Source organism: Fundulus heteroclitus, chromosome 8 (assembly GCF_011125445.2).
Source record: "Fundulus heteroclitus isolate FHET01 chromosome 8, MU-UCD_Fhet_4.1, whole genome shotgun sequence".
Lineage (NCBI taxonomy): Eukaryota > Metazoa > Chordata > Actinopteri > Cyprinodontiformes > Fundulidae > Fundulus > Fundulus heteroclitus.
The window spans coordinates 24451347-24477245 of record NC_046368.1 but is presented as its reverse complement, the minus strand read 5'-3'; the positions used below and the strand labels follow the sequence as shown (position 1 = coordinate 24477245).

General features: G+C 39.9%; 1 protein-coding gene across 4 annotated transcripts; it reads left to right on the top strand.

The window, feature by feature from the left end:
- Window positions 1–382: 382 nt before the first annotated feature.
- Window positions 383–24947, top strand: usp20 (ubiquitin specific peptidase 20). Of its 4 annotated transcripts, none has more exons than XM_021318345.2 (25): window positions 383–630; window positions 829–935; window positions 1167–1220; window positions 1536–1598; window positions 4103–4243; window positions 4345–4447; window positions 4653–4722; window positions 4842–4955; window positions 5086–5164; window positions 6445–6958; window positions 7040–7189; window positions 8103–8239; window positions 11808–11980; window positions 16028–16122; window positions 16218–16251; window positions 16322–16367; window positions 16466–16646; window positions 16769–16895; window positions 16976–17145; window positions 18807–18888; window positions 19443–19551; window positions 19650–19752; window positions 19836–19904; window positions 19979–20147; window positions 21421–24947. In XM_021318345.2, the coding sequence occupies exons 2-24, from the start codon at window positions 858–860 to the stop codon at window positions 20134–20136; spliced, it is 2850 nt and encodes a 949-aa protein (XP_021174020.2). In that variant the 5' UTR covers window positions 383–630; window positions 829–857; the 3' UTR covers window positions 20137–20147; window positions 21421–24947. The 4 variants fall into 4 exon arrangements, with proteins under 4 accessions (XP_021174020.2, XP_012721621.2, XP_012721623.2 ...); XM_012866167.3 differs by having other exon boundaries at window positions 5086–5179; XM_012866169.3 differs by having other exon boundaries at window positions 384–630; window positions 8127–8239.
- The last annotated feature ends 952 nt before the right edge of the window (window positions 24948–25899 follow it).

Genomic DNA, 25899 nt, shown 5'->3' with positions numbered 1-25899 from the left:
TATTATTATTATTATTATTATTATTATTATTATTATAGTTTCTGATGAAATAAATTCAGTAACTAGAACAGACCATCCGTCAGACACAATAGCAGTAAACTGTATAAAAACAGAAAGAAGAAAAAAAGTTGGTCACCCGGGCAGTGGGAACTTATTGGTAGTCAAAGCGCAAGGAGAACCCATTCAAGCGACGTACAAAATCGCGTCACTAACATCTGTAAATACGTTACAGATAATCACAATAACTTACAATTCCGCAATTTTTCATATGCACTTCTCGTTCCTTTGGTATTGTAAATAATAATCCTTTTTAAAGTAAAGAAAAGCTCAGACCTACCTGCGCTCCTCCGTCGGCCCGCTCCTGCAGCCTGCGTCTGCGTCATGCCGTGCGGTGCCTCTGCGTCGCGGATGGGGGCGGAGAGGAGCAGCAGGAGGAGGAGGATGGTGGCTCGGTCGGCTGCTGCTCTCCTAGCTAGCACACCGTCAGCTGTTTTTACCTCGGCACTCGGTTTTATTTGGGCGGAGCTGAGATGTAGCCATCTGCACGACGGCAGCCGCTTCTCTTCTGTTATTATGAGGCGTTAATTACGGCTGTCAGCGCCGGACAAAAGGAGACCTTCCTCTGTTTTCGTGAGTAAACACCGGGGCCTGTCACTTTGCTGAGCTGTCACTCCGTGTGCATGCGTTTGGGTTGCGCTTAGAATGAGCTGTTCTTTGGCATATTACACGTGTTTGGGCCGTAGGGGCCAGCGTCCGTGTGTGCGTGATGTCGGTGCAACCAACTTCTTACGAAATAAGGTGTTTTCCTCCTGCTGTCACGTCTGCTAGGACGCGTACTGTTGGAGACATCGAGTACAATGGCAGAGCAAGACGCGTGTCCTCACCTGGACTCAATAGGGGAGGTTACCAAAGAGGACCTTCTCCAGAAATCCAAGGTGGGTTTTATTTGATGTCTTTGTGGTAAACATGTTTCTTGGCGCCTCGGTGCAATCCATTTGCCTTGTGCATCAGTTGTGTCATAGCCAACACACTCTTCCAAGAGCTGTTGTACAATAAACATGCGTCAGCCTGAAACTCTGCAGTGTTGTTTTGCTGTTGCATGTCTTTTTTTTGGCTTTTCTTCGGCTTTATTTACTTATTTATTTATTTATTTATTTATTTTGCAGGGAACATGCCAATCATGTGGAGCCGGGGGACCCAACTTATGGGCCTGCCTACAGGTATTTTCCATTTATTTATGTTTTATCTTATGGAAAATATTGATTCGTTTTGAAATTATTTTTAAAAGTGGAGTCTGTAAAGATTACATAAAGCATCGTGTGCTCCATCAGCAGCATGTGTTGCACTTACCGGTACATCTTGTCTGAGAAGGCAGGTGCTCGCTAAATAATTAATGATGGTGTGATGCATAGATGTAATTGAAAAGTGCTGCTGCCATGGAAGCTAAAATGCATAACTAATTTTGTGTAACTGAGAAAATAAATACGACGTGTATTGCTCAGATCCTGTCTGACGCAGTTTTTTTTCCCTTTTAGAGTGACTGCTCATATGTTGGTTGTGGCGAGTCCTACGCTGATCACAGCACTCTGCATGCACAGGTAAAAAACCTCTCATGATTATTTCTGCAAGTTGCTCTTTATGTCTGTAGCTCACGACCACTTTATTTAATGTACAGTCCTGCACAAACTTAGATTTTTGCACATTGTGTCGCAATATCACAATTGTTTTCTTTTTTTTTTTTTGGATTTTGTCTGGTAGACCGTGACTGCGGTCTCTCAGAGGTTTTCTTCCAGGATTGCCCTGTATTTTTCTCCATCCATCTACCCATCAAGTCTGACTTTCATTGTCCTAGCTCAACAAAAGAATCCACATGGTGTGCTGCTGTCACCAGTGGAGGGCATATCCACGCTAATCCAAAAACAGATAATTGCAGAGCTAACTTCTTGTTCATCGCATTATCATTCGCGCTAAGTTTAGAAACAGTTTGCGGACTGGTTAGCGTCCATTTTAATAGGTTTCGATACATGTAAGAACTATAGCATCATTCAAGACGGGGTTCTCTCTAGTGTACTTCAGCGTAATGGACCGTTACGCTGACAGTTGTCAAAGTTACGCAAAAATTAGACCGTTACGCTCGTCAGTACGACTCGAAAGAGTGCGACACGGATGTTTGAGAGCAACATAGAAAAGTCAGTAAAGGACTTGAACCTGCATCAGCGCAGCTATAACCCTCCCGAACAACATTAGCTAACGCTAGCTTTTATCAGCTTGACGAACAGCCCCCTTCGAGCTTCACGGCGCTTCGCTGTGGGAATGCATCCAGAGAAGGAGTGGAATGACACCAGTGCATGCACCAGCCACCCGAGACACAAACACACCCGTATATCACAGGCGCCGGCCGCTTTCCACTGTTGCGCTGGGGGGAAAAAATGCTGGTGAGGACCCTATAGATATTCATTCGCCGTTTACGTCACTGTCCTGGCTCTCAATACACATCCACGCAGGCTATACATAGCTTCACAAAAACACATTGTTGATAGTTGTGCTGTTTTCTTCTTACCTTCTTCTTGTCATGATGTGGTTGGCTCCCGGTGCTCAAAATAATCCATGGTATCTGCTTTTTTTTTTTTTTGTAAACAGTGCGCTGCTGTGTGACTGTATCCCTTTGCTTAGTAGTGTAACCGCACTCTGAGTTTGTTACTGGCACTCCATGAGGTGGGAGGAGACTGGACTTGGAGCAGGGCTTTTGGGTCGCCATGTGGCTCAGTGGGATAGTTACGTACAAAACACCGGCTGGCTTACTGCCTAACCTACGGCAATCCACGAGGGACATTTAAACCAGCACGTATAAAATAGGAAAAACTTTACAAGTATAGCAATGCAGCAATATTGAAACTGATTTTTATTTATACTTTTCAATTCAAAAATGGTGCACATTCAATGTAACAATATTTATATTGTTGTTGTTACATCTATAAGCAACCCAAAAAGTAATGATTTATTTCAAGAGTCTGATGACATAGGGGAAAAGGGACCTCCAGAAATTCTCAAATTGTGTTCAAAGCTTCCAGCAGTGTTGCCATGCCCGCTTGTTATAAGCCTCTTTGGGTTTGTTTGTTTATACAGTTTACAAGATATAGGTAATAATAGCTGGTTACTTGTTTCTCTCACAGGAACTGGCAACACTGGCTTCCAGCCCACACTCACTAAAATAAAAAAACTGAATTTAAAAAGAAGATTAAAAAATGAGGATAGGTGAGATAGGCCTTTTTCATAATCACAGAAAATGAAGAAAATAAATCCTCCAAAAACATACAGAATTTCAGCTAAAATACATAAAAGGACTTAAAAGAACTTGGAACATTATTGTCATTCTGTTGTAGAAAATCTCTACAGATATTCATAAAAAAACACACCCTAACACACAAGAGCTTAAAACTCCTTCTCTATTAGCTTTATAATTAAAAGTATTGTTTGCGTTACAGAATGATGCTAAAGAGACGTAGGGCCCTCAGGTGGTAAACCCCTGGTCCAGGTCAACGTGGCACCCTATCTTTGCATGTTGGTCAAACAGTTCAGTATTGGTGTCCCTTCAACTGGGCATCTTCTCATTTCATTTTGCATTGAAGGATTGTTATATAACCAATCCCTTCTTTAAATGTTGTCTCTGGCCTGTTGACTACGTTCTTTGATTTTTGTGATGCTGTTTGTTCACCTGTATTCTTTACCAAGCCCCTGAGGCCTTCACTAAACCCCTGGATATATACTGGGGTCAGATTACACAGAGGTAGACTCGATTTACTAACTAGGTGGTTTCTGAAAGCAGTTGGTTGCACTGGATTTTATTTAGACATGTCATATTAAAGAGGACTGAATATCTGCCACACTTCAAATGTATATCTGAGAAAACAAACATGCAACATTTTTCTTCAAATGCCCAGTTTTGGTCTACTTTTATTTTTGGTCTATTTCTTAAAAAAAAAAACGCAAGTTAAAATACATAGCAGTTTGTATTTGTAATGTGTATAAATGCAAACTGTTCAACAGTTACGAATTCTTTTGCAAGACATTGTAACATTTTAATTTTGGTGTTTTTCTTTAGGTTAAAAAGCACAACCTGACAGTAAACTTGACCACCTTCAGGATCTGGTGTTATGTGTGTGAGCGGGAGGTGTTTTTGGATCAGAGGCCGGCCCTGGTCCCTGTTCCGGCTGTACCCCACCACTGCAAAGCTACAGAGCAGGTGCAAATTCTGCCCAACTTACCTGAATATTTATTTACAAAAAAGATATGTTTACCTCTGCTTGGTGCATAAAGAAACTTGTGCATTCATTATTTCCACAGGATGCAGCTGCTCAGCCAGTAGGTCACCCTCTAAAAGCAGTTCCGATTGCAGTGGCGGAGGAAGACGGCTCAGAATCAGAGGAAGATGAGCTTAAACCAAGAGGTGCAAAAATTGTGTCTTAGCAACAACAGTTCGCCTAAATTTTACTGATTTTTCCTACAAAAGTAAACAATGGGGTGGGGGGGGGGGGTGGAGGAGCAAAATTCTCTAATTTTTTCTAGAATGAACAGCAGGTGGAGCCATTTCACTTACACTGACAGGTGTGTAAATGACTAAGTTTGCGGGTCTTGCTCTTGTTTGCCTTTAGGCTTGACAGGAATGAAGAATATTGGAAACTCCTGCTACATGAATGCTGCTCTGCAGGCCCTGTCCAACTGGTGGGTTCACCTCCATTTGACCAGGGACGAGTCTTAGTATCGAGTCTTGTTTTGTATATCTTGCGTTACAGCAGTCTCAGCTAAATTTGAACTTTCTATGTCTTTTTTTTGTCCACCAGCCCTCCGCTCACCCAGTTTTTCCTGGACTGCAGCGGATTGGTCCGGACCGATAAGAAGCCAGCTCTGTGTAAGAGCTACCAGAAACTCATCTCAGAGCTCTGGCACAAGAAACGGTATAAAACAGCTCTAGTCTTTCTAAGTATCTTCCCCCACACTATGTACCAAGCAATGCTTCTTGTTTCTCGTAATTCGTTTTTGCTTCCGTTTATTAAAGTCCCACTTACATACCTTCTGCCCTTTCAGGCCCAGTTATGTTGTCCCTACCAGCCTGTCCCACGGCATCAAACTGGTAAACCCCATGTTTCGAGGTTATGCTCAGCAGGTGAGCACCCTGCAAGTAATTACACTTTGATTTCTATTGCAAACCATTGGCAATATCCTGCAAGGTGTTACTACAATGCTGCTTTTAAACCCGATAAGTCAAATCATACTCTGGATTTATCTTTGTTGATGGGAACCTAGTCTAGTTTTCCTTAGATTACCATTAATCAGATGATTCTTTGGGCGAGAGATGTGGTACATCCTGGACAGGTTGCCAGTCCATCACAGGGCAAGGCTCCTGGAGCCATCATGTTAAAGCGGCTTAACGTGCAAAAAAGACAAAACATTTTGCTGAAGTGTAACTGTTGTTTTTTTTCTGAATTTGTTAAAACGACTAAACTTCAGTTTGCTTTATGATCCTGCTTTAAAAATGCAAGATTGTTAAGTTCATGTTTCAGTCATGACTGGTATGAATAAGATTTACAAAATACCAAGCCTGTTTTCTGTTAAGGGCCAAAATCAACAAATAATTGATTAAATAAATAATTTTTTTTTATTTCTGTGCTAAAGTCCACCATTAAATAATGAATTTAATGCTTTTGCTAATAGTGGAAATGTTACCATCAATTACACAAACGGCAAATTATTTATACATCAGTTTTCAAATTGAATAGTTTCATTAAACATAATGCCTTGATGTTTATTGACTTTTTAGTTTGTGTAATTGATTAATTAATTATGACCTAAAGATATGGTGTCAGTGGGTGGGCCTCACTTTGCTACAGTGATTGGTTGGAAGTGTAGATGATCCAATCAAATGTCACATCAAACTTCATTATTGGTTAATTTTTTTTTTTGTCTGGATGGACAGGATCACAGAAACTTTGAAATATTTCAATGAATATTTTATTAAAGTGGAATAGAAATAATATTTTTTATCAATTACTAAAAATTTTAAACTGTGATTTTGATATTTATTCGTTAATCTATTTAATATTTTTTTTTTGATATTGACAAAAAAATCATTAAGCCTTATTTTGTAAGGTATCTATTTTAATTTTTTTGAGTTATCATCCAGCTATATTTATTTAATCATTTATTTATTTGTGGCACTTGTTTGCCCTTATTAGCTTTTAGAAGTTCTTAGTTTTGCAAAATGACCTTCCATCACTCACTGTACAAAGCGACGTCTTGCTGCAGAAAGCATGTTAACGTAGATTCACTAATATCTTCTAAAATAGCCATTTTTTATTTAATCCATGGAAATGCCGTTTGACAGCAGAAACTCAGCTTCTGTTAAAGAAGCCGCAGCCATCATTCTCATATTTCCTGTCTCTCTAGGACACCCAGGAGTTCTTGCGCTGTCTGATGGACCAGTTGCACGAGGAGCTGAAGGAGCCCCTGACAGAGTGCAGCATGAGCGGGGAGGGAAGTGACGGGGACGAGAGGCGGGACGGAGACCGCTCCCCTTCCGAGGATGAATTCCTGTCCTGCGACTCCGGCTCCAGCAGTGACCGAGGAGAGGGGGGAGGCCTGGGGGAGGGTGAGCTCCTCTTGCAGGACGAGTGCGACGGGTTTAGGTCCCCAGCCGTGGGGGTGGTGGGCGTCGGTTCAGGGATGGTGATCTCCGAGAAGGAGAGGTTGAAGGAAAAGAGGGTGTCTGGCTCCCCCCTGCGTGGAGGCTCACAAGAGATGGACGAGGACGCAGATGTGGACACGGCAGCCGAGGAGGGGGCTCCTGAGAGGGGGGAGGTAGAGTTGTCAGCACCAAGTGCAAACACTGAGGTTCAAGGTCAAGATGTCAAACAGACATCTACTGCAGGGCAGGGGCAGGTCCAGAGCAGCAACACCGCAGGTAACAGGCATGATGCATATATATGTTGGCTTATTCATTTCTAAATAGTACATTTTAGCTTCCAATGTTTTGCTATTTAAGTGCCAGATAATGAAGCATCAATGGCCCAGCCACAGTCTCCTCCCTGCAGTCCCGTCCGAACCCTGCAGGAGCTGCATCCCAAGCTGTCCTCCAGTCCGCCACGCTCCAGCCCGCTCCGCTCTGCAGGACCTGCCTACTCGTTCAAGAAAGGTGAAAGCAACTCAGAAATTCTATAGTTGAGGGCTTTTGCTGCTACGCGCAACAGCTTATCAAGACTAGTTGGGATATTTCTTGTTTTTTCACGGTGAAAACTTGTGTTCCACAGTACTATTTTAGATTTATCACTGCCATCGGTGGAGTTGCACCAACAGGCAGAAAATAGGCCAGTTTTCCCTAGATTACCTATGGCTGGTAATCCGCAGTTAAAAGTGTTATATTCATTATAGCAATAGTCATCTTTATTTGTCATTGGAACCTACATTCCCATGAAATGTGTGCTGTTTATTTAACCCATCCCTCAGGGAGCATTGGGCAGCCACTGTGTGGAAGCCAGGGAGCATTCTGGGGACCCAGAGTGGCAGTCTGTGGGATTTGAACGGGGAAACTTGCGGCACCTGTGTTATAGTTATTTGAAGAAGAAAAATCTAAATGTGCACATTAGTCCTCAGCCAAGAGAAGCCTCATTAGTGGTTATTGGGGCATTTCATTTAGCTTCACTTTAATTTGACAGATCAGCTAGCAATAGTCCAGGATCAGGAATGGTGTTCTTTTTGTTTTTTTGTTCTGGTTAATATTTAGCAGCTTTAACTAAATTTCAAGGGCTGAAGTAGCAGCAAGGTTGTTTTGAAAGGAATCAACTGTGATGTTGAACACAGAGTTTGGATGGAGATGATCTCATAATGAAAGTTTGCAACCTGACTGTCTTTGGGTTATGTTGTGCAACTACAGTCATTTTGTCTGCTCAATATGTAAATAATATATTTTTTTCCATCTATTTAGGACCTTTATGCCTTTTATTTCCAATAGGCTTGGAAGCAATTTGTCTTGTTTTTGATTGGCACAAAGTACTCTGGACTGCTGGGTTTCAGGTTGCTTTAACTGTAACGTTTGTCCTTTAAATTAGCTGCTACCATCATTCTTCCTGCAGCTCAGCTGCTGCTCACCTCCCGGAAGAAGAAGCAGTCTCACTATCGCAGCGTTATCTCTGACATCTTCGACGGCTCCATCCTCAGCCTGGTCCAGTGTTTGACCTGTGACAGGGTGAGACGTGCAGCATTTAAACACCAGGGGGCGCAATTTATGCATTTTTTTTTTATAAACATGTTCAGTATTTTTATTGGGGGGAGGCAGAAAAATTAATTTGATTGTATTTTCATCAGTACAATTACTTTTCAGTGTATAATCACACACATTTAATTTGCAAGTAGTCACTCTCCAAGAACCTTTGCACATTGACACATTACAACCACAAGCTTCAATGTATTTTATTAGGATTTTATGTTGTGTTGGTCTATCACATATTTAATTTTTTATTTTACAACTAAAATTCCAAAGGTCTTTTATAACCAGGGCAGTGCTACAGAGCCTTTTTTGCTAAAACCAGCTGCCAAAGAGTCAGCTTCCTCCCTCAGGCTCTCAATCTGAACACCTGACAGTCGGAGTCTCCAGATCAACGCTGTGCTTATTTGCACCATTCCAGCCACGTCTCCCTCTTTTGCTGAAAATGTATGTATTCATATCTACAAGAAAAATATTTAGATTTACTTTTTTATATATCATACTTTATTTTTATTGACAGCAAAGTTGAACCGACATCAAATGATTTGCTGTATGAAGCAACTTCCACAAAAACCAGATCTGTGAAGTTTTCCAAAAGACAACCATTGGCACCTCGCATAAGGAGAGCAAGACACAAACTCATTGCCAATGAGGCTGGCTGTTCACATTAATAGAGAGGCGAAGGGAAGGAAAAGATGTAGTAGAAAAAAGTTTACAAGCAACAGGGATAACCACACCCCGGTGAGGATTATGAAACAAAACCCATTCAGAAATGTGTGGGAGATTTCCAAAGAGTGGACTGCAGCTGGAGTCAGTGCTTCAAGAACCACCAGGCACAGACGTATGTTAGGCATGAGTCCTAGCTGTCGCATTCTCTGTGTCAAACCACTGTTGAACAAGAGAGACGTCAGAAACGTCTCGCCTGGGCTAAAGACAAAAAGAACTGGACTGCTGCTGAGTGGTCCAAAGTTATGTACTCTGGTGAAAGATAATTTTGCAATTCTTGTTGAAATCAAGGTCCCAGAGTCTGGAGGAAGAGAGGAGAGGCACAGAATCCACGTTGCTAGAGGTCCATTGTAAAGTTTCCACAGTCAGTGATGGTTTGGGGTGCCATGTCATCTGCTGGTGTTGGTCCAAGTTTTAGAGCACTTCATGCTCCATGCTGATGACCAACATTATGGAAATGTAGATTTCATTTTCCAACAGCACTTGGCACCTGCACACAGTGCTAAAGCTACCAGTACCTGGTTTAAGGACCATGGTATCCCTGTTCTTAATAGGCCACAAACTCACCTGACCATAACCCAATAGAACATCTATGGGGTATTGCAGTGCTGTAAGTGGGCCGATACGGAGCGGTACACAGTACCGGCACTTCTAAAGTTTACCTCTCAGCATAGCGTGCTCTCTCTTCTCTTCTCCCGCCCCCACAACCGCAGATGTAACAGGCTGAACATGGGATCAATTCTCATGTATTTGTTACTTTTGCATTTACCAATTTCCATTTGTTCAAAGACATTTAATGTTACTTCTGAAATTATACTTTGCTACTTTTTTGGCTACAACAGTAAAAAAGTTATTTTTGCAAGTTTTTTTTTCAACATTGTAGCTTGGGTACCTTTTTTCGGTACTGAATTACCGGTACATATTGGGCTCATGGAGGAGAGACTGGAGAGATTGTCCATCTTTTTCTTGAGCAAATATTTTCATATAGCTTATATATAATAACATGCTTTAAACATTTTGATTTTAAATAGGTCATTATTTTGATTACTATAACTGTGATTTTACTCTGGCTGGACCACCTCGCCCGTGCATGCAAGAAAATGGGAGTAACAGCACGCACTTAAAGCACTGGGGTATTTTGAAGAGGAAGATGTCATATGCAAGCTCTAACAATGCAGAAGAGCTGAAGGCCACTACCAGAGCAACCTGGGCTCTCATAACACCTGAGCAGTGCCACAGACTGATGGGCTCCATGCCACGCAGCATTGCTGCAGTAATCCAGGGAAAATGAGCCCCAACTAAGTATTGAGGACTCTGTATGCTCATAGTGTCCGTGTTCATACCTTTTCAGTTGGCCAACATTTCTGGAAATGCTTTTTTTTGTATTGGTCTTAAAGGAGCAATAAGCGATATTTCATTGTTTTACATAGGACTAAAAAAATAGTTTTGTGAAGAACTAAAGGTATCTTTTCAGATGTGATGTGGTTAAGCGTCACACACTATCTGTGTGTTCTCCGATCTCTTGTTTTCATAGCCGGGCCTGCCGCCCCTGTGCGTACGTGCACACACCTGGATCAAATCGTTCTCTTGCTAACAGCATTATAAAGTTATGAGTTACTTGCTTCTTCACTAGACACGTGCCTCTGAAAGGTGATGCTGTGTTTTTGTCCTTTACAACATGCGCTCTGGTCAGGAGCGGTGAAGCGGCCCGCGGTCAGAGCGGTGCGGCTGAAGAAGCTGCCAGCCGGCGCCGAGTTGGGTGCTCTACCTGTCGGCCTCTTGCTGTGCTCTCTTCCGCTTATCTCCCCAGTGCTTTAGTCTGAAGTCCGTGGCAGGGACTCTGGCGCTGTTCTGCTCTACCCATTAAATGCTGCACTGTGACTCGCTCACTAAAATCCTGGTTCGCCGCCTCAAGTTGAACAGACAAGCAGATAGGAACTTATCCTATTTTATTAAAGTATTTCTGATTCTCCTATTTGATGAAGCCGGTGTCACCTTTTGTCCATGCCAAATGCAAGCAGTGAACACCGTGCAGTGCAAGCGGAAATTTCATAGTCACCGTGTTGGGTGTGAATGTGCTGTCTTGTTTTGGTCTACAGACAGAGCTCAAGCATCACCTAGTGGTGAAATATTGCTTTTTGCTCCTTTAAGTAATATTCTAAATTTCTGAGCTTCTGAATTTGGGGTTTTCATTAGTTGTCAGTTATGATAATCAAAAGTAAAAGAAAAAACACTTGTAATATAGCAGTAAGCATGCAATGAATAAACATAATAAAAGAAAGAAGAAAGAAATACAAGTTTCACTTTTTGAATGGAATTACTGAAACAAATCTACTTTTTACACGACCAGCACCTGTTTATTCATTACTGTTACCTAAAAAAAAACCCTGAGACTCTCACAGGATATCTGGATTGATATTGAGATTAAACCATGCAGAAGCATAACTAGGCGACTTCTGAAGACATTTGGTTGCTTTGGATTTTATTTAGGAGTGTCTGACTAAAGAGAGACTGAATACAAAAACACAGAATTTTTTTTTTTTACCAAAATGCATTAATGGTATTGACCTGTCACATTTCCATAAATACATGAAAGTCTGTGGTTGGAACACAAATTAGTAAAAGGAGTAAGAAAAAGTGATTATTCTCAATTTTAACAATTATAACATAAACAACCATGTTATTACTAGTAAGTATTGACATTTTAAAGGTTTATTTACACAGTTAATGAAAATCTGATGGTTAGTTATTATTATTATTAATATTATTATTATTTTGCATTAGAGTCATGGCTAGTGTAACGTAGCTGTCTGAATGTTTACAGGTCTCCACTACAGTAGAAACCTTCCAGGACCTCTCTCTGCCTATCCCTGGTAAAGAGGACCTGGCAAAGCTCCACTCGTCCATCCATCAGAACCTGCCAGTAAAGACTGGCGTGTGCCCCGACACTTATGGCTCTCAGGGCTGGATCTCCTACATCATGGACTCCATACGCCGGTGGGTGAACAACACTGAGTCATCGTATTTAAGGCAAAAAAAAAAAAAAAATGGAGAGAGCGTGCTTGAGCACAAATGTGTAAATTCAGAGGAATCGGATTGAACACGGGAAGGGAAAATGCTGACGCGTTGGATTTGCTTTAATCAGATAGTGAAGAATTTTATTTTGACTTGAGATTCAGATCAAAGTGAAGATTGGAGAAATACGGCCAGCGGGTAAGATTTGCTGCAGACTGTAGACAAGCTGCGTCTTGACATGTCATGCCGTACTTGGTTATGTAAAAGGTTGCTTTATTTTGTTGAAAATGAACCACATTAGATTTTCCAGGCAAATGAACACTGGGTACTGCAGCAAGAGCAGCTGTGATGATTTTTGTGATGGAATTTGAGTCAAGAAAATGTAGTTAGCATTAATGCCTCATTTGCAGCCTTTTCAAGCGGTGAATTGCATAATTTTCCTTGTAAATCCTCCTGTTGTTTTTGTAACTTCAAGTGTGATAAGTTGAAGCAGCCTGGTGTATAGCTGCTAGTTAAAGGAAACAAAGCCCCGCAGATGATGAGTCAGCTTCTTTGGTATAATATATCTATATATATATATATTAGATATATATTTAATATTATATATAATAATATATATTATATATATATATATATTATATATATATATATATATATATATATATATATATATATATGAATATGAATATATATATATATATATATATATATATATATATATGAATATGAGAGGTCTCCAATATGCCCACAGGCACCTCTAGAACCACAAGCCACCACCAAAACCTTATTTTATTCTGTTACTTTTCTGTTGTAGTCACACTTGCATTTATATAGATTTAATAATGACAATATCTCTAACAAAGCATGAAAATTTTATTTATTTTACATAAAGTTGAAGTGAACTCTGACTGATGAAAGGTAGCCCTTCGCATGACACAACACCAATGAAGCAGCTCAAAGTTTGGAAAAGATTGGTGACCCCTGGTGTAGATATTGTCATTGTGGTATTCTGTCTGCAATGGAGTGGCCAGTACAGTCGGCAGATCTCAACCCTACTGAGCTGTTGGGGGGGGGGGGGGCAGCTTGACCGAGTGGTGCATAAGAAGTGTCCATGAAGCCAGTCCAGCTTGTAGGAGGTGCTTCAGGAAGCCTGGGGAGACATTTCCTCACATCACCTCAACAAACCCACAGCTAGAATGCCAACGGTCTGCAAGGCTGAAATTGCTGCAAATGGAGGATTCTTTGAAGAAAGCAAAGTTTGATGGACAAAATTACTATTTCAACTACAAGTCGTTATTTCTAACCTTGTCAATGCCTCGACTATATTTTCTATTATATTTTTTGCAACTCTTTGATTAATAAATGTGAGTTTTCTTTGAAAAAACAGGACCCCAGACCTTTGAGCGGTAGTGTACGTTCGGACCGACTCACACCATGTATTTTACGCTTTGAGAGGAGATGTGGCGTCGGTTCAAGGCAGATAGGTTTGTGCGATAAACTGAAAAAGGCCGTCGTAATATACGGGACCTCGCAGCGGGTGCAGATAGCAGGAGAGATGTTTTTTTTTTAAGTCCTGAATATTGTTTTTGACTGAGACAAACAATCAGCCGTGTGATCTTCCCTCCCCTCTGGCAAGGCGACTTATCTGTTTTTGTTATAGAGCCAGCGTTAGCTTATGCTGTCTGGGAGGTTTACTCCTTCACTGTTGCAGGTACAGAAGCTTAACGGCCTTTTTTTAAGTTGCTCTCGACCGTCTGTGTTGTAGCATTAGTGCAGCTAGCATGTGCTCCGTCCTCTCCATCTACCTCATAGAGAAAGCCCCCCCCCAAAGAACACTTTTGCGTTTGCCTTGTTGGCATAAGTAGTTCACATAATATGTTTTTTTGCTGGCTGTGCTCGACATGTTAGCAGAGTTTAAAACATTCAGCTGCAGCTTTTTATTTTGGTCAGGTGAGGGGCTGTGTGCCAGCTGGAAGAGATACAACAATATAAATGGATCTGTTAATATTGATTTAAAGCAAATTAGTATCTTTGAATGATTAATTTCTCTTTCTATCGATTAACCCTAGTTCTTGATGAAATCCACTGTAATTTTGGACAACCCCAAAACTGTTATGACCTGACTCGGGGGGCACACAACGACAAACGGAGCCATTAGGAGTTGTTTAATATAAATGTGTTCAAGACAAGTTAGCGTTTAAAATCAAAGATTTCAATGTGAGTTGTGAAAGTCATTGGAATCAGTGGCGTACAGTGTGCATCGGTGGAGGATGCGTGTTGTGCTGCAGTGTGCAAACAAGCACAATAATCTACAAAGCAAGAGTACGGAGCGGAGCAGAGATAAGATAGTTGTCAACAGGGCTTACTGGGTCCTCAGATGTCTCATTTCAGTAGTCAGTTTTGTAAATGAAAGATAAATTCCTAGCTTAACCACAACAGTATATGCATGGGTTGTTACAGTTTCCTTCACATGTAGTGTTTTGCGTCTAAGCCAAATAGCTGCTACAGTGCTTTATGAGATGTTCAGAGCTGGGTATGTAACCCTGAACTTCTCCACAACCAGCTCCTGATCTGTCTGCCATGTTCCTTTTTATACTATTAAAAAAAACACTTATACTGTTGATTAGTTGACTTAAAAAGGCAATTGGACGGTTATTTATATGACGCAGACAGACGGCCCATGCTAAGTTTTTATTAACTTTAGATAAAAAAAATATAGAAATTGTGATGGATTCATTTTTTTGTCTTCTGGTTCTCTAATAACGCAGCAGGACGATCCTAAACGTACAATGAGAAGATTTAGATCAAAGCCTATCTATGTGTAAGAATGTTGAGAATCTGTAGCAAGACTTGAAAATGGATTTTTCCAGGTGCTGTCCATGCAGTCTGTCTTAGCTTTACGGCCAAATGGGCCAAAACGTCAGTCCTAAGATGTGTAACGCTGGTGCAAAGACTTGGAGCTGTAACTGCATCAAAAGGGGCATCCTATAAACTTTTTAGAGGCTTAGAGACTCTAAAGAGCCAAGTGCAAATGCACAATACACTTCTCATATTTTTATTTGTGAAAACATTTCAAAAGCACTTATCACCCCTTTTTACTGCATGATTATGTTCTGCTCTACCCATTTGATAATGGATGTTGTGGTTTTAACGTGTCAAATCATGTAAAAGTTCAGACATTTGAATACTTTTGGAAGGCACTGTACAGGACTGTCTCAGAAAATTAGAATATTGTGATAAAGTTCTTTATTTTCTGCAATGCAATTAAAAACATGAAATGTCATACATTCTGGATTTGTAATGAATCCAGAATGTATGACATTTCATGTTTTTAATTGCATTGCAGAAAATAAACTGAAACATGGCAAGCCTTTTATTGTTTTAATATCGCTGATTATGGCGTCCAGCTGAAGAAAACTCAAAAATCCTATCTCAAAATATTAGAATATTTCCTCAGACCAAGTAAAAAAAAAAAATTATAACAGCAAAACAAAATCAAACATTTGAAAATGTCCATTAATGCACTGAGTACTTGGTTGGGAATCCTTTTGCACAGATTACTGCATCAATGCGGCGTGGCATGGAGCCAATCAGCCTGTGGCATTGCTGAGGTGTTATGGATGCCCAGGATGCTTCAATAGCGGCCTTTAGCTCATTTGCATTGTTGGCTCTGGTGTCTTTCAGCTTCTTCTTCACAATATCCCACAAATTCTCTATGGGGTTCAGGTCAGGGGAATTGGCAGGCCAATCAAGGACAGTAATGCCATGGTCAGTCCACCAGTTACTGTGAGAATCTTATGTCGTCTCTTAACCACTACCATACTTGTGATTTAGTTTACTGAACCAAGCTGAGTGTTTTTCAAGGCTCAGGAAACCCTGCAGTGTTTCGAGTTAATTAGATGATTCAAGTGATTAGTTGAATAGCCTACTAGTATACTTTTTCACGATATTCTAATTTTCTGAGACAGTCCTGTATGCTTGACATTCAATCCTTTGCATCATATTTACTTGGGTTGTTCCTTTGAACAGGTTTGTGGTGTCCTGTATTCCCAGTTGGTTTTGGGGTCCCATGGTAACACTTGAGGATTGCCTCGCTGCATTTTTTGCCGCTGATGAGCTCAAAGGTATTGGAATAGGACTTCCTGCACCGATACTTTATAGTTTTAAATTTGAGTTACACTTTTTTTTCGTCATTTATTTATTTATTTATTTTTTACAGGAGACAACATGTACAGCTGTGAGAGATGTAAAAAGTGAGTATATACCGTAAGTTGAAGTTGCTTTATTAGACCACAAAAATGCATGTACCTTTTTTGCCTGCAGATTGCGCAATGGTGTTAAATACTGCAAAGTGCTGAAACTTCCTGAGGTAAGGGTTTAGTCAGTTTAGATAAGCGGTTTGGTTTTGAGTTGCCGTAAGCTCACCTATAAGTTTCCGATTGTGTGTGTTTGTTTTTTTTTTTTTAGATTCTGTGCATTCACCTGAAACGTTTCCGTCACGAAGTCATGTATTCGTTCAAGATCAGCAGCCACGTGTCGTTCCCCTTGGAGGGCCTCGACATGCAACCCTTCCTGGCCAAAGAGAGCCCCTCTCAAGTCACCACCTATGATCTGCTGTCCGTCATTTGCCACCATGGCACGGCAGGAAGTACGACAGCGACTGGTTTCCTTCAAATGACATAAAATCCTGTTTTGTTGTGATTTTTGTCTGTACTTTGTAATGTATGCAAAACTATTCTTATATCCTATTGTTTATTTTAATTGATGCAGGCGGGCATTATATAGCTTACTGTCAGAACGTGATTAATGGCCAGTGGTATGAGTTTGATGATCAGTACGTGACAGAGGTCCATGAGACGGTGGTTCAAAATGCAGAGGCTTATGTGCTGTTTTATAGGTGAGTTGAATGATGATTTTCCCCAAATTGGTTTAGGAACATTTTAATGACTTTTTTTTTTTTTTTTTCCCTGAATGCAGGAAAAGTAGTGAGGAGTCTGTGCGAGAGAGGCAGAAGGTGGTGGCTCTGGCCAACATGAAGGAGCCCAGCCTGCTGCAGTTTTACATCTCCCGAGAATGGCTGAATAAGTTCAACACCTTTGCTGAGCCAGGCCCCATCAGCAATCACACTTTTCTTTGTCAGCACGGAGGTGTGTGGCCGTTCTCTTGTTTTTTCTTTTTCACATTTGTATCAAGGATTATATATCCATAATGCAATTTTGGTGAGACACCGACTCAGAATTTACACAGATTCACAGAAAACAGAAACAAGACATAATGTTCAAATAGTTGAATGCCCCGAAAACAAAGAAGCTCAAAACTTGCAAATGGTCCTTTGCAAGTGGTGAGATTTAAATGTTTAAATGTTGTAGTCAAAAAAGACAGGTGGCAGTCATTTTACAAGACAATGCAAATTACGGTGCAATTGCATGAATGTGTTAAGATAAAAGGATTCCCGAGAGGTTCAAAAGTGTCCCTTATATCTCAGAGAACATGCACACGTTTTCTTTATGAGGAGTTTACCTGAAGGTCAGTTATGCTTTTGGTAGTATGATTGTGGTAAAGATTGCATTAAACAAGACTTGAGAGAAGCATGACTGACATGCACATTTCAACAAATAACTTTTCTACAAGTAAATAAAAAAAAAAAAAGTATGATACTGATAATTGCTGCGTTTGTGCAAAAAACTAATTGGAACAAGACAATGATTGCTTTTTGTGTCGGTGCTGGTTTTAAACCAAAATCGTTATTTAGAATTGAATAGTAGCTTTGTTGATGTTTAGGTTTTTCAACTATATCAGATATTTCTCATTCAGCCACACACATTATTATCCTTGTTTAAAGTACAAAGTGAGGACCGTGCCTTGACTTGCATTGACTTCCATTCATTTTCAAGCCTTTCTATGGGCTATCCCTGACCCCCACCCTAACCTAAATTATAATTAAAACCTTAGTCCTAAACCTGACCCAAAGCCCAGAAAAAAGTAAAGACCAGAAAATGTCCTCACATTACTAGTAAAATGTTCTCGCTCAGCTGCAAGTACAAGAACACACACACAACCTTGTTTTAAAACCAAGGACCTCGCCTTGACCTCCATTGCATTCATTTTCAGTTATTTTCAGAGTAAGGCCATAGAAAACCTGACCCTAAACCTCTAATCATTACCAGTACGTACCTAACCTAAACCATGTCAACGTCTTAGTCCTAAACCTAACCACTAGACCCCATAACAGTGAAACCTCACATTTTATCAATTAAATGAGTTGCAAAATTGATAGAAAAATATGGCGAAGACAGACATTGACATGGTTAGAAATAATTATCCGTGCTTTAAAAAAAAAACTAATTTTGCCCTTGGGACTTTGCTTTCATGAAAACATCCTCCATTTGCAGCAATTATTTCCTGATGAAATGACAACCACGGTGAAAAAGCCAAGAAACTGAAAAAAACTTCACAGAGAGGAGTTTATTAAATGTGTGAATCATAGGCGAAAGCACAGATGTTATCTACATTAAAAGAACTTGTTAAAAAGTAAACTCGGTTGCTGTTTTCGTGCTCCTTGTTGAAACTCCTCTGAGGCTTTGCGTTCAGATCGGCAATCTGAGAAGGGAGGGAGACCAGAAGGAATGAGAGGTCTCCTCCCGTTGATAAAGAAGGCCCCTGACTGTCATGGCCACTCCATTATAGACAGAATACCACATTGAAAATATCTAGACTGTATATCTGATTAAGCAGCAGTGTGCATTTTAAAATTTCTGATTTGAGAAGACAAACTAGTCATTTTTAAAATATGTTCTCTCTTTTACAGGCATCCCGCCTAATAAGTACCAGTACATTGATGATCTGGTTGTGATAGTTCCCCAGAATGTGTGGGAATACCTTTACAACAGGTAAACAAAAGGCAACCGTTATTGTTCATAATTGATTTCACACAAGGATTCAGACAAAAGGACATTTTAACCCAAATGGAGCAACTGTAGCTCAAGTTTAGGTGAGTCATTCAGTTTGCCATAGTGTTTGGTTCTCAGAGACCTTTAAAGTATCATAATCCCTGAGAAACATGGATTACTAATTGTCTGTTCTTTGACTCTCTGGTCAACTTAAAGCAGGGTATCAACTAAACTCTGGTCTATTTTAGGGCCATATAAGTGAAATTGTTCTTAGTTGTTCCTTCTAATGTCCCGATGTTAAAGCTTCAATCACATTAATTTTATGGGGAGGGTTAGGAGTGACAGTAAGTATGGCTCCATTGCTTTTTGTTTAAAAAAAAAAAGTTATAATTTCCCACAATAAATGTTAAAAATTTATAAACAAAATATTTATCTTTATTAAATTTGATGTAATTTGAAAAAAAAAAAAACAGACTCAAAATAAAACATGTGGACAACCTCTGTCTTTATCACTTCAGTAACCTTTTGCTGCGTATTTGCGTTGCTGTTTTCAGTTTTGGAGGTGGCCCCGCAGTCAACCACCTGTACATGTGCGCCATCTGTCAGGTGGAGATCGAAGCTCTGGGTAAACGCAGGAAAACGGAAATAGACACCTTCATTAAGGTCAGCCCCGCTTTTCTGCAAGGCTTCATCATTTTCTTCTTTCTTAATCTTGCTCACTGTGCTTGGGACTTCTTTATTCATTTATGCGTTGTCTGTAGTTGAACAAAGAGTTTCAGGCTGAGGAGGCTCCATCAGTGATTCTATGTATCAGCATGCAGTGGTTCAGAGAGTGGGAGAGCTTTGTGAAGGGCAAAGACAACGGTACAAACGCCACACATACAAATGTACAGCTATGTGTGTTTCATACTTAAAAAAATAAAATAAAATTTCGGTTGTTTCCTCAGAGCCACCTGGTCCCATTGACAATAGCAAAATTGGTGTTATGAAAGGAGGACATATACAGCTGAAGCAAGGTAAGCTTTCCTTCTCTGACTGAGACATACAGATGGAAATAAAGAAAGTAGAGTTTATTTGGTTTTCACTTCAGGTGCAGACTATGGGCAGATCTCAGAGGAGACATGGCAGTATTTGTTGGGCATATATGGTGGGGGTCCTGAGATCGCAGTGAGACAAACGGTGGCTCCAGCCGACCCCGACAGCCTTCACGGAGAGAGGAAGATCGAAGCAGAGACGAGAGCACTTTGAGATTAACAGAGGTGAGAAAACGATTTGACGCATTTTCCTATGTTTTTTTTATTTATTTTTTTATTTTATCTGTATAAACGCCAATTTAACTTCACTTGAACAACTTGTTAAAACATGACTCTAATTACTTTGCATCCACTACGAAAACGAGTTTGGGAATTACATCTGCTCTTCTGAGAGCGATGCATTCACAGGTTAAAAAAAATAATGAATGCAGCAGTGCATTGTAAAAGCGTTCATTCCCTTTGAATTATCCCACCATAACAATTATGGAGAAGTTGAAAGCAGGGTTAGGTTGTAAAACAGCATCCCAAACTTTGAACATCTCCTGGAGCACTGTTCATCAACCAAAAAATGGAAAGAGTACGGCACAGCTGGAAACCTACCAAGACGTGGCCGTCAACCTAAACTGACTGGCTGGGGTAAGGAGGACGCCAATAAGCTAAGCAGCCAACTCTGGAGGAGCTGCAGAGATCCCCAGCTCAGGTGGCAGTTGGGAACTATTATTCAGAGACTAAAAACCTGGCTTCTACAAAAGAGGCCGAATTGTTAAAATCCAAACAAACTCTCACTTAAAGCTTGCCACACGCCGTTAGCAAACACGTGAAAGAATGTGCTCTGGTCAGACGAGGCTTAAATCAAAACAGCTTCCCTGATATATCCTCATTCTTTGACATTTTACAGCAAGGATAGCAAAGCAGGTCAGGGTTGACCAGGGAAGGAGACCTGGGAAAACATGAGACTGGGGCAGAGGTTTCACCAGTCAACCAGGCCAGCAACCTTAAACAAACAGCCAGATCTGCAATAAAATGCTTTAGATGAAGGCACGTTAATGTGTTAAACGGTCCAGTCAAAGTCCCAACCGAAATCTAATTGAGAAGTTTTGGTAGGGCTTGAAAAATCATGTTTATGGCACTCTTATTTACTCTGACTGACGTTCAGCTACTTTACAAAGAAGAATGTCAGTAATTTTGAAGAGCTGTAAATGCAACAAATCTATTAAGTTAGGCAGCTGAATATTTATGGTTCGTATTTGGGGAAAAATAAATCATAAACCATACATAACATTCCTACTACTTCACAGTATGCATTCCTTTTTGTTGGGCTAACTCAAAATAATACCCAATAAAATATATTAAGAATTGCTTGACGAAATGTAAATGAATTCTTCCGCTAGGCACTTGTAATATAGTGGCTGTAAATCATGTGTAGAAATAAAGCTTAGAAGCTTCCTTTTTTTTTTTTTTTTTAAACTTGCTTTTCATTTTTTTTTTTTCTCCACAGGTCTGATGATACATTTCCACTTCTGCCTTCACATGAAGCTGAGGAATTTGCACGTCGGCGAAGAGGCATTTTGAGCACTTTTGTAAATGTAGCAACGTCTTATTTTGAAGCTGCAACAAGTCCAAACGGAAGCTAAATATCAGTTTATTCATCGGATAGCTCTGAAGCCCGGTGTTTGTGTCACGTCTCTGCAGCTGTTTTCGGTAGCTGTAGGTGTCTCAGTGGCTGCTGTAGTGACTAGACGTTGTGTGCTGCTTCCAAACTGGCCGTGGCGGGCGAACAGCACCCGGTGTCACAAACCAGAACGGCGCAGCGACTGTTGCTACGAGCTGAATTGTAGTGCGAGGACTGCTCTTTTTACGCTAGAAGCAATTAAGAGAAATTTCCAAGCTTTCCATTGTTTATCTGTTTACTAGTCACATAGCAACACGCCGCCAGAAGCCAGCGATCTCGCGCCAGATGAATGAAACTCCTGCACCTTCAACCTCAACGTGCGCTGAGCCCTCAGGAATGGAAACATTTTTCTGTTTGTTTGTTTTGGCCATGGAAATGACCAAAGCAAGTATGTTTATAACTGCAAAACATGCATGTGTGGGTTATGCACAATCATTGCTGGGCTCAAACTGCATGCAGCTGTGAGTTTTTGCTGACCGGCTGAGAGGCTCTGCTGTTTTGCTTAAATGATGCGTTTACATGCTTGGAAAAACTCATGGAGGACCTTGCTTTTGTATAGTCTATGTGATCGCTATTGGGAAAACAGGCATAGGGGGGCATGTATAGACGTGAATGTGAGCATTTGCCTATCCAGGCGTAAAGATAAGCCAGAAGGATGAGAATACATACAGTATCTGAAGTAATGAGAAACGAGAAACTCTTGTGCAGTAGGTTTGTGATTTAACAGGAAGATCAAACTTTATCAGTTGCTGCTTGAGATGCATTCAGTTAAAAATAATCGTACTTTATTAAGCAAAACAGGATATAGAGAAAAAAATGTGTTTTGGATAAAAAGGGTAATTTCTGTTACACTTTTGATGAACGTGTAATTTCTTACCTATGATTTCTTATGCTTGGTTAACAGCGGTTTAAAGAATCCATATGTATCACGGTACGTTGTTTTCTCTCTGAGAATATTTGCGCTTCTATATATTTAAAGTTTATAGTTTATACATGTTTTGTACAGGTTTATAATGTATTAGGCATCTTGTCACCAGTTTAGCCATAAAACCTACAAAATTAATCGAAACTGTCCACATGGTAGGAAACACAAATTTATAAAAACAATTCCCCCAAAATTAGGGGGATCATGAAGCCACAGTTACTGAATCCTATATAACGTTTGTAATTTAAGATTTATTTATACCCTTTTGTCAGCAGTCGCCACAACTAACTGTTCCCAACGTTTCTCTCTCTTTCAATCTCTTGAAGATATTTCTTGCCAAGACACACCATTAGAGTCATAGTTACGGCTTCTTCACCAAATACTTATGTTTGCAATGATGTTGTCTTATTCTTAAACATTTTGTCAGTGATTCATTTTGGTAAATCCAAAACCATGAAAGCGGAACTGGTCAAGCCACATTCACCAGGGAACACGTTCATGTGGCTTAAACGAGTGGGGGGGGGCAGGGGATTTTTGCAGTCGAGAACCATGCAGGGCCTCTCCACTCAGTGCTTCTCCACTCAGTGTCAATTTCAGAAAAGTTGTTCACTTAAGTAATGCAATATTTATTGCAATTTTCAAGAGAAACATAACATTTAGGACTAAAGGACCTAAGGAACGAGATCGTTTTATTTTCAGGAACTATCAGTCATTGACTTTTGTTGCTTTATTGGCACGTATATTTAAAATTTTTTTTGGTGTGATGTATGAATTGTGAACAATGATCCACCAGCTTAGAAACCTAACCCTTCTGGCTACTCTTAGTTGCTCAAGTCTTCAAGTTAATGATGTTGCAAAACAAATAAGGGCTTTCCCCCACTTACAACAGCTAGGATTACCACGCTATGCTAATTTCTTTAGGTTAAAATGTCATTACAGTTAGCTTAGCATCCTGTTAGCTATTAGCTTGTGCTGCTTTACAAAACTAATTATTACAAATTCTAAAGCTTAGTGTATATATTTTCCAAAACTAACTAAATAAGAAAGGAATATGCATTTTAGATTCATATGCTACGCTAAACTAGTGGCATGCTAGCATTCCAAAATCTTGGCTTTAGCTTAAAAATGGTGGCTTATTTTAGGTTGCAATCTTCAATATCAAAATTTTGGCCTCCTGAAGTACAGTTGCCCTGTTAGACATCTCATAATTACTCTGTCAGCTTTAGAAGTTTTATTATGACACAACTTCCCCTTGACAACACCTCAAACTAGGTAATAAAATATAAGCATTATAGTAACATGATGTATTAATACCAAATTAATCTAAATTAACTTGTGGATACAATATTTTCCATATATACCACGTAGATGTAGGCTACATGTATGTGAACAGCACAGATGTAACTCCAACTATGGGTTAAAAATGGCAAATGATAGAATAAGGAAAATTAGATTCTTCACTTTTCACTGACTTCCTGCGTATTTTTTGTGATTGCTGCCCATTGTTCCAAAGGAACAAAAAAGCTTCTAAATAATGTTTTCTCTATTTGAACTGGCAAGTTTCACTTTGTTGGTTCCCACTTTCAATAGGCCTTCCCACTGAAAAAGTATTTACACTTCTGTTCTCTGGCCACGGATGTTTACCGTGGGCAGCAACCTGAAATGTCTTCAAAAAAGAGAGTTTGGGACCATGACAAAAAAGTAAACACCATTTATAGAAATGGTTTTCATCACACCAGTAGCATATATACAAATTCTAACTTTACCATGTGAGCTTTAGTTCACAGTTACCCATGTCTGTTTTGTATTGAAGTTAGTAATTACGTAGTCCTCAAAAAAAAAAAAAAAAAGATCACTAGTGTTGTCTATTTTGTTTATTGTACAAGTTTCTCTTTTCATACAGTTCCAGAATTTATGTGCAGGAGACGGTTATATTGTGGCAATATCTTTTCTATAGGCGTGGGGAAGAACGTGCAATCAAACAAAAGACAAAAAAACGACTGTGCAATCTTAACTGTATCATAGAGATGCTAGACGAGTAAAAAAAACAGCAGTAACTTGAACCGTTGACAGTTCAAACAGGCTGTGTAACCTGTCGAAATGCAGTGTTTGAGAATCTTTAGTAATTATTTCATTAACCCCACCCTGTAAGTGCTCATGTTACAGCACGTATATGCGTGTGAGACTTCATTCCAATGAAAAATACAAGCATTTCTGTGGCTGGAAAGTATTCACAGGTGTCACGGCACACAACAGGATTTCACAGGGTCGTGTTTTCTCAGTATTTAACCGTGTGTGGCTCTTGTGGTCATGGATTTGGTGATTCTTCATGCTGTGGGCAACCACAGTCCAGAGGGATGCCTTAATGTCTGTATAACTGGTGTAATTATTCTGACTGGTTTACTGATTAAAATTTCCAGCGTTTGGATTGGATTTCCTTCTTATTTTTCTGTATTGAGGCAGATGGGGCTAAATTTGAAACAGAAACAAGTTGCTTTTGGATAAATGTTTTAAAGCTTGCCGTGTCATTTATTGTGAAATCCAGGTAAACACATTTAATTTTCTTATTTGGAATAAACAAAAGATTGACAAATGGTTATTCAGTTACTAAGTTCTGATGTGACTGTAGACTGAGTTTTAAATATCAACAGCAAAACAAAAAAGCACGACAAGGCTTACAGTAAATGATATGGTCCTTTCTTACATTTCCCTGTCAATAATGTTGTCTTGCGGCTCATTATAGAATAAATACAAAACATTTTCTCTATCTGAAATCAACTGGTCATAAAGAATAAAGACAGTTATGTTTGGTACACCAAACACGGCACTGCTAACAGGCCAACAAAGAGAAAAGTACACAGAGCAACATCTAAGAATCCAATGTGACTTTGTAAGACTCCACAGAGTCTGTGGAGGTATAGATTAGATTTAGGGTGATGGAAAGCAAAACTTCCAGCTTCAGAGACTTGAAGCTCATGAACAATACATTTTCAGAAATGCCATTTGGAAACATTGAAAAGCTGGGTAACACCATATAAAGGGTTTGATTGCTGCAACTTTTTTTTTTTAGAGCTGTAACTGGCCTGTGTCAGAGGTTAACCCAGAGGTTAAAAAGCACTTTGTGGCAAGCCCAGTCTGCCTCTGAGGGGACTGCTTATGACAAACATTGTCTAAAATTCTGGCAACATAACATGTTTTTAATTACTGTTCCAACTCTCACTACATTATTGATGCGAACAGGTATACCTCAGCACTCTCATTTTCACATAATGCTTAGCTACAAAACTGGCAGATAAGCCCACCAGCAGTGAATTTAAGCATCTAGTGCCAGTCTTCTGTATGTTCAAAGCCTTTCATTACTCATTGACGATTTGCCTGCA

Coding starts and splice junctions, on each gene's coding strand:
- usp20 (XM_012866167.3), top strand. CDS start 858: ATGGCAGAGCAAGACGCGTGTCCTCACCTGGACTCAATAGGGGAGGTT. Junction 936..1,166: donor ACCTTCTCCAGAAATCCAAG/GTGGGTTTTATT, acceptor TTTATTTTGCAG/GGAACATGCCAATCATGTGG. Junction 8,240..11,807: donor AGTGTTTGACCTGTGACAGG/GTGAGACGTGCA, acceptor GAATGTTTACAG/GTCTCCACTACAGTAGAAAC.